The sequence below is a fragment of the Alternaria alternata genome (assembly GCF_001642055.1).
Source record: "Alternaria alternata strain SRC1lrK2f unplaced genomic scaffold CC77scaffold_41, whole genome shotgun sequence".
NCBI lineage: Eukaryota > Fungi > Ascomycota > Dothideomycetes > Pleosporales > Pleosporaceae > Alternaria > Alternaria alternata.
In genome coordinates, this window is record NW_017306230.1 from 129,344 (window position 1) to 144,672 (window position 15,329).

At 51.1% G+C, this 15,329-nt stretch overlaps 8 protein-coding genes across 8 annotated transcripts; 7 read left to right on the plus strand and 1 right to left on the minus strand.

Annotated features, from left to right (window-relative positions):
* Position 1: 1 nt before the first annotated feature.
* On the plus strand, positions 2-1,896 carry CC77DRAFT_666477 (cytochrome P450). The gene is made up of 2 exons (XM_018532673.1): positions 2-468; positions 520-1,896. Exons 1-2 carry the CDS (start codon positions 178-180, stop codon positions 1,762-1,764), a joined length of 1,536 nt encoding a protein of 511 aa, XP_018379002.1. The 5' UTR covers positions 2-177; the 3' UTR covers positions 1,765-1,896.
* Positions 1,897-2,536: 640 nt separating this feature from the next.
* Positions 2,537-3,477, plus strand: CC77DRAFT_666512 (hypothetical protein). Its single transcript, XM_018532674.1, has 2 exons — positions 2,537-3,007; positions 3,057-3,477. Exons 1-2 carry the CDS (start codon positions 2,750-2,752, stop codon positions 3,375-3,377), a joined length of 579 nt encoding a protein of 192 aa, XP_018379003.1. The 5' UTR covers positions 2,537-2,749; the 3' UTR covers positions 3,378-3,477.
* Positions 3,478-3,577: 100 nt separating this feature from the next.
* CC77DRAFT_1036259 (P-loop containing nucleoside triphosphate hydrolase protein) lies at positions 3,578-5,503 on the plus strand (the record flags this gene model as incomplete). Its single annotated transcript, XM_018526998.1, has 2 exons — positions 3,578-5,119; positions 5,168-5,503. 2 exons carry the CDS (start codon positions 3,578-3,580, stop codon positions 5,501-5,503), a joined length of 1,878 nt encoding a protein of 625 aa, XP_018379004.1.
* A 116-nt stretch (positions 5,504-5,619) lies between these two features.
* Positions 5,620-6,868, minus strand: CC77DRAFT_1003114 (glycoside hydrolase; the record flags this gene model as incomplete). Its single annotated transcript, XM_018523198.1, has 2 exons — positions 6,359-6,868; positions 5,620-6,303 (listed from the first exon to the last, which is right to left on the minus strand). The coding sequence occupies exons 1-2, from the start codon at positions 6,854-6,856 to the stop codon at positions 5,620-5,622; spliced, it is 1,182 nt and encodes a 393-aa protein (XP_018379005.1). The 5' UTR covers positions 6,857-6,868.
* Positions 6,869-8,245: 1,377 nt separating this feature from the next.
* CC77DRAFT_893955 (hypothetical protein) lies at positions 8,246-8,698 on the plus strand (the record flags this gene model as incomplete). Its single annotated transcript, XM_018533513.1, has 1 exon — positions 8,246-8,698. A coding segment is annotated over one exon (453 nt), but the record flags the coding sequence as incomplete, so codon positions are not given.
* A 1,173-nt stretch (positions 8,699-9,871) lies between these two features.
* CC77DRAFT_894763 (hypothetical protein) lies at positions 9,872-10,237 on the plus strand (the record flags this gene model as incomplete). Its single annotated transcript, XM_018533523.1, has 1 exon — positions 9,872-10,237. A coding segment is annotated over one exon (366 nt), but the record flags the coding sequence as incomplete, so codon positions are not given.
* A 165-nt stretch (positions 10,238-10,402) lies between these two features.
* CC77DRAFT_666592 (HET-domain-containing protein) lies at positions 10,403-12,992 on the plus strand. The gene is made up of 4 exons (XM_018532675.1): positions 10,403-10,960; positions 11,007-11,422; positions 11,483-11,513; positions 11,573-12,992. The coding sequence occupies exons 1-4, from the start codon at positions 10,525-10,527 to the stop codon at positions 12,820-12,822; spliced, it is 2,133 nt and encodes a 710-aa protein (XP_018379008.1). The 5' UTR covers positions 10,403-10,524; the 3' UTR covers positions 12,823-12,992.
* Positions 12,993-14,381: 1,389 nt separating this feature from the next.
* On the plus strand, positions 14,382-15,277 carry CC77DRAFT_1026590 (putative O-methyltransferase). Its single transcript, XM_018526293.1, has one exon. The coding sequence runs from the start codon at positions 14,465-14,467 to the stop codon at positions 15,140-15,142; it is 678 nt and encodes a 225-aa protein (XP_018379009.1). The 5' UTR covers positions 14,382-14,464; the 3' UTR covers positions 15,143-15,277.
* The last annotated feature ends 52 nt before the right edge of the window (positions 15,278-15,329 follow it).

A 15,329-nucleotide genomic window follows, 5' to 3' on the forward strand; every position in this document is an offset into this window, starting at 1 on the left:
CACACAAGCCCCACCTGCGTGTATAGCATGTATAGCAATCGCCCGGTCTTGTCGATCATGTTCGTATAAATGCACTCAGCATCTTGAACATGGACGGTCGATTAGACTGGATCCAGCAACATCGCTTTCGTCCTACACTTCAGCGGAGCAACGAACACCTCGAGCACTTTTCACACCATGGCTACAACCATCCTTAGCCTACTTGGAGGCATACTAGTCATATATATAGTTGCCCATCTCGTTCGGCGGGCAAAGCTACCCCCAGGTCCCCGTGGCCTGCCACTGCTCGGGAACCTCCACCAAGCACCGAAAGGTGCACCGTGGTTGACCTTCACCAAGTGGATCAAGCAGTACGGGAACATTGTTTCAGTTAACCTTGGAGGTAGCATCATCATAGTTGGTGATTATGAAACGGCCAAAGAACTTCTCGACAAGCGAAGGAACATCTATAGTAGCAGGCCACGTCTCGTAGGAAATTACCACGACGTGTCAAGAAGTAGCACTGACCGATGCGGATAGGTCATGGGGCACGAGTTAGTGTGCAACAGCAATCCGATCGTGTTCAAACCTTTTGGTACAGATTTCCTTCTACACCAGAAGCTTCAAGCGCCGGTATTGAGCCCGCGGGCAACGGCTTGCTACACACCTATTCAAGAATTGGAGAGTCAGCAACTACTCAAGAGCCTTCTGGAGTCATCCGGAAGCATCGCGCATTGCGTCGAAGTGTTTGCAACGAGCTTGGCGTACTCTATGGCTTTCGGGATGCGTATTCACACCGGAAAAGAGTGGCAGGTGGAACGAACTCGCGAATGCATGAAGAACTTCCACGTTGCCGGGCAACCGGGAGTTTGGATCGTGGATGCGCTGCCGTGGCTCAACTACCTGCCCGCAGCCATTGCGCCTTGGAAGCGCCAGGCCGCAAAGTGGTTCCATGAGCTCGACGACCTGCACGTCAAGAGCTACAACGAGGCGCTCGGACGCGAGGGTTGGAACTGGGCGAAAGATTTTGAGAGGGCTGCCGAAGCCCAAAGCATGACTGAGCAGCAGGTCGCCTGGGATGTTGGTATTCTCGCCGATGCTGGGGTTGAAACCATGAGCGCTACCCTCATGATCTTTGTCCTCGCATGCGTCGCGCATCCTGAATGGCTCGCGAAGGCGCAGAAGGAGATCGACCAAGTCGTAGGCGAGCGACTGCCCGGGTTTGGGGATCTGAAGGACTTGCCGTACATCCAGGCCGTAGTAGAAGAGGTTTTCCGCTGGCGCCACCCACAACAAGCCGGCATTCCGCACGCCACAACCCACGAGGACTACTATCAGGGCTACCTTATTCCCAAGGGATCTGTTGTCATCCCGGTCTTCTCCGCGATGCGTCACAACGAGGACCTTTTTGACAAGCCGGCAGAGTTCCGCCCCGAACGCTGGATGGGCAAGTCGCAATCGCAATTCAACAACTTTGGATACGGCCGCAGAATCTGTCCTCGTCGTCACATCGCGCGCAATTCAGCAAGCATAGTAGTGGCGCGCCTGCTGTGGGCGTTCAATGTCCGTACGCCAAGTGGGAAGAAACTCGTTGTGGAAGAAAGCATGTTCACCACGGGATTTGTATCGGCTCCGAAGCCTTTTGCGTGCATCTTCGAGCCCCGGAGCGAGACACATGTCCGCGTTATCCAAGAGTCCTTCGACAAGGTAGACAAGAACCTTACGACTCTTCTGAACGAAGCGCATGAGAAGCACAATGCGCTGGGAATCAAGGCTCGCGCGTAGTGCCTACCCATCATTGACCTTGACGCGCTTTGTAGCCATACAACCTATCCACCTCAACCATATAGTCGCAGCTCAAGCTGCAGCTAACCGGCTTGCGCATCGCGATGGTGATGTCGTGGAGCAATGCGCACATGGCCGTGCTGCAGGTACTTGCGAAGGGTGGGAAGAACGGAGGCGGATCGAGGATGGGCAGCGGCAGGAGAGACGTCGTCGCGAAGGCTGTTGGGTATGCGAGCGAGCGTTCAGGCGTCGTCTTGGCGGTGCTCAGAGCGCAGCGCATAGTAGCCCACATCGAGGCCGGCGGTGGAGGTGAGGGGTGTGTTGAGAGGTGCGCGTGCGGAGTAAAGTAGGATTGGTGTATGGCGTATCGGAGCCCAGCAGGTGAGCTGAAGCGCTGGCTTGTACATGTTTAGAGTCGCATTGCGAAGCTTCTTGGAGGAGCGTCGCGCAGGGCGTCCAGGTTGAGAGGGATGTCGGTCGCGTAGTGAGAAGTGACTGAGTAAAGCCCTGTGACGTCACGGCTCCTCTTGCGAGCTTTGGCTGCCACAGGTGCCACATCGTTAGGATGATTACTTCGACTGAAGATCCGCTTCTGATCGCTTGATGCAGTCAAACAGGAGCGATACTCCTTTCGTTGCAGACGCGCCAGCATACCCTGCTACACACGCGCCAGCGCAGCGAAGGTCAGCGACGCGCTAAAACCCTGTCACTACCAGCAATCTATAACTGCAGTACCCGCACGATCAAGACAAATACAGGAGTTGAGCGAGCAAACTTGTCGGATGGGTGTATGTAGTAGCCCTCCAAATTATCCCATGGTAGGAGCTACTGTGCGTGGCTCTGCCGACTCGGCCTTCCTGGCACCTCTGAAGGGGTGATTCGGCGCCTCGACTGATGGCGCGCACCGCGTACACGGTGATGGAACGCGGCATTCCACGGCACGCTTTTCTTGAACAGCTCTCTGTTCGTATGCCGAAGCAGTCTGATGTATGAACGACATGAAGAAGATTCGAAGACAGAGATTGACCAACTTCGATTCTGGTTGCAGAGTACACCAATGGCGTCTGCTACCTACAGGGAAAGAGTGCTTGGAATTGCGGGTACTGGACTTGCGCTACTGCCTATACAAGCTTTGAGACGGCGGGATCCTCGCGCTTCGGGAGGACGCCTAGGTGCTTATGTTGAACACCCACGCCGAATCTGCGATGGTCGAGAATGCAACCCCGATCAATCAGCTAGTGAGGTAAGTTCCGAAGGTAAGGTGATTCGTCTTTCAGTTCTAATCTTCACAGCAAATGTCCCGCCGCTTGCGACGCCCTTGTCTAAACGACTGTTCTCCGCGGTTCCGGGCTTTGCAAAGTCCGGATACAGCGGGCGCCAGGTCCATCATGAGAATTTTGCTGTTTTCGGTCGCTCCGCTTCCGGCTTTAATGCGCCGGCTTGGGATGACATCGCGTTACTTGAAGTCTCAATTTGCGCCACGGCCCAAGTCACACGCTAATCACACCAGGAGTGGCTTTACGCCAGCATGTGGACCGGCGCCGTGGCTGTGCGGTGCCGAAGGTCGTATAATGAAAAGGGCGCACTACCTCTCAGGCCGCGCGTACCAATAGTACCGACGAACGATTGGGTTGGTGCATTGAAGTCCGTTTCATGCGCATCTAGACACAAAACAGAAAAGGGCTGCCGTGACTCACCGTTTGACCGGTGGTAAACACATCTCGCTGCCAAGATGGCCCTTCCAGGCACATGTACAAGAGACGGTCGGTGAGTAAACAGATCAAGCCACACAACGACTTTTCGACTACAAACGATGCCACTCCAATTCTGGAGATCGCCTGGACAAGGCTCAAAAGACACCGATCCACTGCTCGAGGCAGCATGTCCTCCACAAATCGACGACGATTACCTGAAAACCGACGAAGAGGATAGCGACGACGATAGTGATGAGGACGAGGATGTGAAAGAGGCTCGTGCTGAGCGGTTGCGCGAGACTGGAGGCTGGCTTGGCTACCTGAATGACTTTACCATTTTCCTGCCTTATGTCCTACCCAAACGAGACATCAAAGTACAGATATGTCTACTCATCTGTCTCATCACGATCGCGATAGAGCGCGTTCTGCAAGTGGCTATCCCGTACGTCCTTGGAATGATTGCGGACAAAGTCACACATGGATCGATACCTATTCGAGAACTCCTCATCTTCCTTGTCCTGGACCACCTCAACGGCGATTCAGGCTTGATCTTCATTCAAGAGCTGTCTAAAATACCCATCAAGCAATTCTCGTACAAGCAATTAACCAACACTGCTTTCGGCCATGTCATGGCCCAGTCAATCGATTTCCATTCTACGCAAGACTCAGCAGAGGTCATGAAGGCTGTTGAACAAGGCGAAGCGTTGGGCAACGTCCTCGAGTCGGTAGTCATCGAAATCCTACCAACCATGATCGACGTCGTCGTAGCTTGTACCATCTTCTACCGGAAGTTTACTCCGGCAGTGGGGATGGTTCTGCTCGGTGCATCAATCTTATTCCTGGCAGCCGAAGCTTTCTCAACGCGACTCACAACCGGCCCCCGGAGGAATGTGACGAAAGCGGAACGAGTCCAGATACGAAAGATGCACCAAGCGATTCAAGGTTGGCAAACTGTGACCTACTTTAACCAGTTCAAGAGGGAGGCCCACGTATTGTCCAATGCTGTGAACAACCACATGAAGGCAAGGACACGCTTCGAAGCACGGCAAGCATTCATCAAGGCTCTCGTTGAGCTGCTAGTACCGACTACCTTCTTCGCTCTAGCCTACCTCATCCTCCAACGCATCGCTGCAGGCACTGCATCACCAGGAGACTTTGTCTTCTTCCTCACGTACTGGGACTCAATCATTTACCCGCTAAAGTTTTTGACAGAACATGTCCGGTGGTTAGTGCGCGACTTTGTAGACGCCGAACGAGTTCTGCACCTTCTACAGACCCAGCCGTCAGTCACAGACGCACCTGAAGCCTACCCACTCGCAGTGCGCGACCGCGAAGTGCGATTCGAAGACGTATCCTTCCAGTACGACTCGAGCCGCTACGCACTCCACGACGTCTCCTTCACCGTCTCGCCCGGCCAGACCGTCGCGCTCGTAGGCCAAACCGGCGCTGGCAAATCGTCGATTCTGAAGCTACTCCTACGTCTGCACGACGTCACATCCGGCAGGGTTACCATATCCAAACAAGACATCCGGCACGTCACACTGAGTTCGCTGCGCGACGCTGTAAGCGTAGTTCCTCAGGCACCCACCTTCTTCAACACGTCCATCATGGAGAACGTACGGTACGCACGCAGCACCGCGAGCGACCAAGACGTCCACGAAGCATGTCGCGCAGCCGCGATTCACGACACCATCATGCGCTATCCCAAGGGTTACAACACCCACGTCGGCGAGCGTGGCGTCAAGCTGTCCGGTGGCGAGGCGCAGAGACTTGCGATTGCGAGGGCGCTGCTCAAGGACGCGCCGATTGTTCTGCTGGATGAGGCGACGAGTGCGGTCGATACGGTGACAGAGGGTAGCATCAAGAGGGCGTTTGAGAAGCTGAAAGAGGGAAGGATTGTGATTGTTATCGCGCATCGGCTGAGTACGATTGTTGATGCTGATTCGATTCTAGTGTTGCATGAGGGGAGCATTGTAGAGAGGGGAACGCACCAGGAGCTGTGCGATAGAAAAGGGCGGTATTATGAGCTGTGGGAGGGGTCCTAGGTTTCTTTGGGTTTTGATTCATGACTGCACGATGATATAATGTTTTGATACGGCCGGAGAGATAAGACGTGCTTTTTTTCTCTCTTTCTTTTTCTCTTCTCTTTCAAGTCAAGCAATTATGAACAGTACTTCTGGCCCATGCTAGGTTCGATGATGCCCATGTCGATGAAGTTGAGATAATTCCAATAGTCGGCCTGCTCGCCTTCACCCGCGACCGAAACATTGCCAAAGTACTTTGCTGTCCAGTACGCATTCCCTTGTGTGTACTTGTTGTACGCGTAGAGCCCGGTATTCAAACTCTTAGCGCGATTCGCAAACCTGTTGTTCGATAATGTCTGGATGGCCCACTCGCCCACAAATACAGGGAATTTGCCATCACCAGCAAGCGTCTTTGCGTCTGCGCAGATGCTAGTGGTAACGTTGTCCGAATCGCTCGGGCGGCCGAAGTAGTAGTTGTGCACATCGAACACAATGTTTGTGCTCGCAGCAAAGTTTCCAGACCAGAATGGCTCTCCCTTGAAACTGCCCTGGAACATGATTGGGATCTTTGGGTTCACGGCTTTGGTATGCTTGACCACGGCGTTGATGTATTTCTGTACCCAGGCAGCACCATTATCTGACAAAGCTGCCGGGGTGCCGAATTTGGAAAAGTCTGGGTTGTCTGCTGGTTCGTTGATGGGTGCGAGTGTGTATGACTGTGGGCTTCCGGACTTTTGAATGAACTTCAGGACTTGGTCGACTGCTTGGAGTGAGAGGTCGAGGTTGGTTTGGTTGTTGAACCAGTCCCATTTGCCAACGCGCTAGATGGAATTAGTAAACGTGTGTGGGACGCACTGCATCTGTACATGGACTCACCTCGCCAATGTCCAGACCATTGATACCACCCGGAAGACCATGGATATCGAGGACGATATGCATGCCATACTTCTTGATGGCGTGCGAAGCGATTTTCTTGATGTACGATTGCTGGTTTCCAGAATGGTACTGCGCACCTGGAACCTTGATCCACGCTGCGTAGGTGGTCGGGATGCGAAGAAGGTTCACTCCGCCCGAGGCAAGCTTATCAATGTCATCGCGAGTGATATACGTTGCATAGCGCTTCTCAAAGACTGATGCGCACCTGTCACCCAGTTTGGCACAGCAATTCCACTCATCGGCGGTACCGTTGCAATATGTGCCCCAGAAATATGGATCGATGGTGGCTTCCTGGCAAAGCCATCCACCGAGATTAACTCCATTGGCTCTGAAGTTTCTCCAATTGACATAGTCGTCGCGGTGCGATGGAGTGGGGGTTGCTAGGACATTGGAGGAGAATGCAAGAAACGATGCGCCTAGGGCTGTGAACGCGAACATGTTCGTTGGTCTGAGACGTGTACGCATACGATGAATGAATATTTCATAGTTGATGGTGTATGAATATATATACTTGTCACAATGAAGTACATTTCATCATTCAAATTGTTTACGGATTAGCATGTATAGATTTTACATCTTGATATTGTGGGGGAAAAACATGGGGAAGATGTGGAGCCGGTAGAGCTATACACAAAGAAGCATCAATCTGCCCCGCAAACTGGCCTAGTTGTCTCAAATGAGTTAGACCCAAGCCACCCATTTCTCACATGCACGTGCCGCAGTCCCTGACAAGGCTAGTTTCATCGGTAGAGTTCATGCCGAACTTTTGTCCCGAGTTTCGGTTGTAGATTATGGACCGACACACGCATCTTGACAGCCCGCGGTGGCCGGAATCAGAAGCGAGGAAAGGGCCAGCATGTCGTCAAAGGGATATTGCCGTGGGTACTAAGACAACGAGCAGCAGCCAACTCCCTAATGGATGCGCACAGGTATTGTCTAGCAAGCGCGGCAGTACTCTCTGTCTTTGGTACGATTTTGATGTTCTGTTAGGCATGGACCATCACATCGCTGTGATTGAACTCGACGCGCATCTTTTGCACCCGCTCGACGATCTGCAGCGCAAGACGCACAGCTACAGCACAGCCGACATGGATACACTACGCGCACACACTTACACTGCATGAACATTGAGGACAAGGCTTGAACAGGAGAGAAGGACTTACTGTTAAATATCGCGATAATAGCTTCTTAGGGTAGCTCTACAGCCTTATCTCTATTATCGCAGCTTTATGTTAGGGTGGATCGAATGCCAGCATGAATCAGATAGTGCGCTAACACTGTAGCGATTGGCCTGCGACACACTGCATGTCGAACACGTATGAGAATCATTTACATTGGCTGAACCTTTGTCTGATCAGAGCTCACCGGTCTCTAACGCCACCACTACCCCTCAACAGCACATTCACCAATCTGCGCTCAGATTACACTGTTGCCTAATGTCAATAAGGCGTGGTATATATTGGCTCGCTGCATGTACATGAGACTCTAGCATTAGGGCACTTTCTGAAGCCCATATCTTCAAGATGTTTGATCAGCAGCACGATCTCTGAACGCTGCCCTAGGTATATACAGCACCAATCATCCTCCGCATTGAAGTTCGAGATCCAACTTTTGTATCTTGGAAGCGACCACCATGGAGACCTCGGTTCACACCCCATCTTTGTTGGGTCAACATCTGGGAGGGTAATCTACTCAATTCACTTCTGTTTACAAAACTTCATCGTTACGAATTCTACTTCGTCCTACTTCCGCAAGCACGCAAGACATCGTCGTACAAGTCATGCACAGGGTACTACATTGCCACTGACAGTTTCTGCAAGGGCGGATTTTCAATATTCAGACAGTCTGTGTGACCAGCAACTACGGCTACTCGATCTTCACTTCGGCCATGGCGATGAGATCATCTGCCTCGGTATGCGTACGTACAGGATCGACGATCATCCGCCGTACATCGCATTGTCTTACACATGGGGAGATCCACACGACACTGTGCCTGTCCTGTGTAATGGGAGAGTCATCGCTGTTACTCGAAATCTCAAAGAAGCTTTGTGGCAATTTCGAGAGGATCGCAAAAGACTGGTTAGAGCGATGCCTCATAGCCAGCCTCTGAACTTCTGGGTTGATGCTATTTGTATAAATCAGACGAATAACAAGGAGAAAAGCTTCCAGGTTGGTTTGATGGCAAAGATCTATCAGCGGGCTCATCATGTCTTTGCTTGGTTGGGACCAGCAAACAAGAGCAGCGACTTAGCGATCTGTTGCATCAACACTATCAGAAAGATGGCGGAAGATCGTGGTATAAGAAATGCGTTCGAGAAATGCCTCGAAATCTGGCAGGACATGGATTGTGTGCTCGGAGGGAGTCAGCGGCTGGTCTCGGTCGACCCTATCTTTCGAGACATAGATGGATCCATATTTACAGTATCCAGAAAGGCCTTCCGAGACTTATTCGATGTCTTTAGCGGCCAGAGCAATCAGAGCAACTTGCTACCAATCGCTGAGTTGAAGGAGTTCTTTACCAGATCCTGGTGGGCACGGGTGTGGATCTTGCAAGAGATTACTCTTTCGAGGGACACACATTTGATCTGCGGAGCGCAAACAGTCACGAGGTACCGCTGCGATGCTTTCATACACATGTATGCTGCACTGTGGACCATCATGTACACTAGGCTTCGAAGAGATCGAGCATCTTTCAACTAGTATCAGCACGACATTATCTCGCATCTATTCCATCACCGTCCTACCATCATGCTTTCCATGCCAAGAATTTATCACGGAAGCAGATTCTCAATGGCAGCCCTCCTTCGTGCGACGTGCGTTGGCAGCATAAACCTGGATAGACATGGACCTCATGATCTTGAATCAACAAAACCAGAGGACAAAATTTTCGCGCTGCTAGGTCTAGCTGCAGATCGAAAGGAGTTGGAACGTTTTGGCGTCGTCCCGAACTATGATGTTTCGTATAAACAAACCTATGCTACTACGATGGCAGCACTACTACGACAGGGTCATATATCCCTGCTCTCAATGTGTCAAGCCTCAAGGTCACCGGATCTCCCATCGTGGGTTCCGGACTGGTCTCAATCTGTGACTGATATGTTGCAGGATATACGGGACGACCATGTAACTCCATATCCAGAGTTCAATTGTTCAGGACATCGGACACATCAAGATTCAATCAGAATATACAAAGACGATGGGGCAATAAAGCGCATATCAATGAAGGCTTGTCTATACGATAATATATATCAGGTCGGTCGCTTCGCCAATCGGACTAACAGTAAAGAGGTACCGCTTTCGCAGACCTACTCATGGCCGGTAGAATGGCTACTCGAGATTTTGCACCTAAGCTATTGCAGAAGGAAAAACTACGAGGGATTTTGCAATCGATTACGCGCCAGCGGACGAACTTCAATCGGGGACGTTGGATTCGACAAAGATGAAAAGTTTGGTCGCGTCGGAAACGTTCGATTCGCTGATGGTGTTATCCTTCTACGAGACGGACTCGATCTAATCAAAAATCCGCGCTTCAGACGCGAGGCTCAACAATTCCTAAAAGGTCAGAAGAGAAACAGTAAAGTCAAGAGGGGGATCGCGAACGAAGTTCAGCTAGCATCGGAGATCATAGGAAAGAGCTTGGGACGACTTCCTTTCGTCACTGCGAATGGTCATCTCGGCCTGAGTTCTGAACGTATAATGCAGGGTGATAAGATTGCGATTATTGCAGGAAGCCAGGTTCCGTTTGTACTTAGACCGCGGGACAAGGACCAATTCAGCGTGGTCAGCGAAGCCTATGTGGACGGCATCATGGATGGTGAGATAGGAGAAACCTCAAAATACGGTGATGTCACCTTGGTATGAGTGTTCCATCTACGTACAAGCAACCAGAAAGCTGTTCAGTGCTTGGATCAGTCTTCTAGTCTCATTCTTCACCGGCATTTCTGTGGTTTTAGCAAACGCAAGAACTGCTTGAGCCGTATTGGCTATCAGCCTCGCTTATCCTGGTTCTTCCCCTCCTGCACGTCGTAGCCACATGACTTGGCGAGTATCACAACTGCCGCCCACCTTCATCTTCCTCTTTCATCCACCACGACGAGAGCGCAAACATGCTATGCAACATTTGCGTTGGTGTTCTAACACACCGAGCGAATCTTATCGCGAAAGAACATGGAGATGATGGTCTCGCCATCATGTGCGCACACCACCGAACGCTAGAAACCCTTGAGATGTCTGCAGCGCAAGGATGCCACATATGTCAAGCATTTTGGTTGCAAGTGTCTGAGACTGAACAAGACGCTTTGCGAGCTGCTGAGACGAAACGACTCTTAGCGACCCCTGGCCGACCGCCGGAAAAGCCAGAACCCGATAACCTGGAAGAGTACTTCGAATGGCTAACTTTCACCCTGCTTCTCAAAGAGCCATGGGGCTTGGGGGTGGATTACGTTTTGATGCTAAAGTTCAGTGGCGAGGGAGTCGATTGGAGAAGTGTCAGCCCTAAAGATACTCCTGCGCTTGGTTTTCACACTTTTCAGATATGCTTCAGTACGTGACTCATGCTCCACTTCTGAAAGTAACTAAAACATAGGAGATCCAGACCGTCAACTTACTCAAGCAGTCAACTCATACAGCACAGATTCAGATGAATTCTGGGCTACTGCAATGACATGGTTCGACCAATGCGTTAAAACGCATGTGAAATGCAACCCAAACCGCGACCGTCCGGCCTGGTACCCAACAAGGCTACTGGATCTTGGATCAGGTCAAAATGATAACCAAATCTTGCGGCTGATTCAAACAGCCGATGAATCGATGAGTGGTCCGTACGTGACATTGAGCCACTGCTCGGGGAAATCCCAGTTCATCCAACTGAACAAGAACACTTCCGCCAGTCTGCGCTCTGGCGTTTCCATCGAAGTCATGCCAAAGACCTTTAGAGAAGCTATTCTAACAACGAGACGATTCGGTACCAGGTACATTTGGATCGACAGCATGTGTATACAGCAGGTATGGATGCATATGGGCGAGGACTGTTCAAGACGGTGGCTGACAGAACACAACGAAAAGGACGATCAATCTGACTGGTTTCATGAAGCAGGTAATCGTACCCGTCTCCTCCAGGTTTTCCAAAAGACGCACTAACAAGGCATGACCTAGCGCTCATGCACAAAGTATACTCGCATTCATATTGCAATTTTTCTGCTGCTTCGGCACTCGACGGCAGTCAAGGTCTCTTTCGCACGCGAGATCCACAGGCGCTGAACGGGACACGAATAGAACTCTGCGTCGCCGATATTGACGAATCGCGTTCCCACATCCAGTGCGACATTCACAACTACTTCTTCTGGTCGCACAACATCCCTGGCTGTATCATCAACAAACGTGCTTGGGTTGTCCAAGAACGTCTTCTCGCACCACGCGTTTTGTGCTTTGGCCACTCACAACTTCTCTGGGAATGCATGGAACATGACGCCTCCGAGTCTTACCCAAACAGACTACCTGATTTCTTCCAGAAACAAGTCTTCACCAACTTTAAGGCCCTGGACGCAGACACGTACATCAGGAAGATCGAAGCTCAAGGGCGTCAAGTCGATGGAGACGTTGCCTGTTATGTGATCTGGAACAAGATCATCTCAGCGTACTCCGAAACACTCCTCACGGTAGCAACCGACAAACTGATCGCGCTGTCTGGTATTGCAAAGCGAATGAGGCCGACCGTCAACAACGATACATATGTTGCTGGTATATGGAGAAAGCACCTCGAAAGCGCATTGCTTTGGCTAATAAAAACTCACGAAAAGATTGATGGCTCGCCTTCCTGTCGACCTACACCCTACCGAGCTCCAACCTGGTCATGGGCCTCAGTTGACGGCGTTATGGTAACGGAAGCTGTGAGAAGTAAAAGCGAATGGGCGATCGAGGTTGTCGACCACCACCTTAAATACGCGACAAACGATACCACGGGTGTTGTTACCGGTGGCTGGCTTGACTTGCAAGGTGCACTGAAACCATTAGGTGTTACGCACGAAACACAAGATCGATGGCGCATGTTGGTAAACAACGTGCTTGTGCGCCCGCAAGACGATAGTCTCCCAGACTGGAAGCGTATAGGTCCTCTTGTTCACCTCGACGTACCCGCTACAGATGACGCTTTTGTGCACGACATGATTCAGCAGCGTCTCTTCTTTATGATCGCTCGGACACCAGAGAGCGACAATGAGTACATCCCGATCTTGTTGCTACGTCTCTGCGATGCAGAGCGGAGGTTGTTCGAGCGCATTGGTATCGCAACTGGTGGTCCGAAAGGTGGAACAGAGTTACTACTAGCGGAGCTTGACGAAGAGACAAGAGCTTCTCTGCCTTGTCTCCGCTACGAGAAAGGGCTGCATACGGTTCGAATGATCTAAAATGATGTGTTTGTTCCATACTCACGAAACAAGCTTGATGTATTCCACAAGCGGGTGACGGTGGCAAATACATGGTGAGTTTCTGTTAGGTCCCCACTAGAACTCAATCTACCTCGCAATGCGTCAACGGTACAAAAATGTACTAGATTAGAAGCAAGCATCTACTGTGGTACCTCATCTGTCTCGCTCGCATCCATCCTCCCCGCCGCTCTGATACTGTGCGCGTATTCGACTTGCTTGAGTCATGGTTTCGACTATATGTCAAGAATGTGCGAAGACCTGGTGCCGGGGGAAATAGGCAACGCAGTAAAAGAATGCTCCATCCTATTGAGTAGAGACCCAGACAACAGCTGGTTGCCCGGCTGCAGGAACTCAACAACAATCAAATGGCAGGGGTCTCACCAATGAACAGCTTTGGATCCAGGACAAACAAGCTCCATAACCGACTGGAGATGTCTCAAGATCTAGTCCAGATATCATTGACCATGCGTGAAGCATTGATCAAGCACGCGAAAATACAAGCTTGATACGAGTCCGAACGAGCCTGTTGTTCGCGCTGGCACACAGGGCTACTAGGAAAAGGCTACATGTTGCGGAACTATCGCATTGCGCACGTAGCGCCTACGCTCTGTTGGTGAGATGACCTCGGGAACAGCGGCACAGCGGGTGGCCTGAAGGTCGGTACCGGCGGGAGGGTTCTGCGCGTCGACGCCGAAGCAAGGTTACTTGAGCTTGAGAAAGCTTGATTTCGTAGCGCTGATAGGTAATGGCACTCACCCCCTTGCTAGCGCTAGGCTTAGCACAATATCCATCTCCACGTAGGAAGATAGCGTTGGCAGCGGGCGTAGGTGTCTTCCGACTTGGTTGTGTCGTATCTGGTATGCGTAGGACGTCTTCTTCTTTGGCAACAGAGAGCGCACAAGCAAAGATAGATGTCTTCGGTTGCGGTCGTAGATACTCCTTCGTGGCTGCTTGGTGCGGGGTTTGTGGGCGGCAAGCAGAGAAAACGACTGTGCCGCAAAGCTGCGTCTAACTCAGGTCCACCCAAGGTCGACTCTGGCTGTTTCAGGAATGGAATTATCCTATCTTGGGGATTGACCGCCAAGTTGATAATTAATGCTTATGTACATGCCAATGTACCCTGTCGGCCCCCGCCTCTTCAAGGTATGCTTGTCCTTGAATGATAGGTGAAAGGTCGGGTGAGCGAAGAGAAGGGTATGGCGGTTATGGAACCTGCACAAAAATCGGACTGGACGTGCAGATGGTTACAGAATCTGCACCTGGTGTAGATGTAGGAATCGAGATGATGACAGATGCATCGACTTGTTGCACAGCGTGAGCAAGTATATAGCCTTCGTCTCGATGGTAAGCTTGCGGGGGAGGAACGCAAGGCGGCATAGGCCGACCGTAAACTGAAGGATCGTGGCGAGTGGGTACCCCATTCCTTCTCGGCGTATCTCTTCCTTTGAGCTGCCAGGGGGCTGTCGAACAGACCAGTAAGGCTTGAGAGATAAGGGTACCGAAGGTCTTTGTTGACATATGAAACTTCGCTTCATTCACTCCACTCACAACATCCTTCAACAATAAGATCGCGCACACTTCCACCCGATATCCTAAGTAACTGCTCATAAAATCAAGCGACATGTCTGAAGCACCCGAAAATATCGTCGAACACGCCTATGATCACATTGCGCAATGGTATCTGGAATGGGTTGAGAGCGACATGTCACCACGCCAACGATACACAAAGAGATTCCTCGACAGATTACCGGCCTCACCATCCGTTCTAGAGCTTGGCTGCGGCCCTGGTGTGCCTGTATTGAATATGCTGGTCGACCGTGGAGCCCAAGTGACAGCAAACGACATCTCTGCCAAGCAGATTGAAATGGCTAAAGCTCGTTGCCCGAATGTAAAGTTCGTCGCTGGTAATATGGCCACACTTACGTTCGAAGCTGAGAGTTTCCACGGCGTGCTCAGCTTCTACACCTTGTTCCACCTCCCTCGCGCCCAACTTGAGGATTTGCTCGCCAAGATCTACACATGGATCAAGCCTGGAGGTCTCTTCGTTTTCAACCTTGCGGGCCTTGACGAAGAAGAAATTCATGGCGAGATGATGGGTTACGGGATGTTTTGGAGCAGCTACGGAATGCAAAAGAATTGCGAAATTTTGGAAGATATAGGCTTCGAATTGTTAGAGGTTGAGACTGTGAAGGCAGGTGATGGCAAGCTGGAAGAACATGAGCCCGATTACGAGTCTGAGTTTGTCTGGGTCATGGCGCGAAAGCCGGATGCTAACAAAGGAGAGATATCAGAGGGTTGAAGTTAACGTGAGTGATGAGCAGGGGGTACACCCTACCAAACTTGCTCATTTCTCTGCGTGTTCAATCAAGCACGGTACTAGTATATAGCGATTCATTGTACCCAAGTACAGGAACAAGCGTTCAACAAATTTGAATTCTACCATCACAAGACAAATGTGCTCGAACATCGTAGTTTGATCCAGCGCG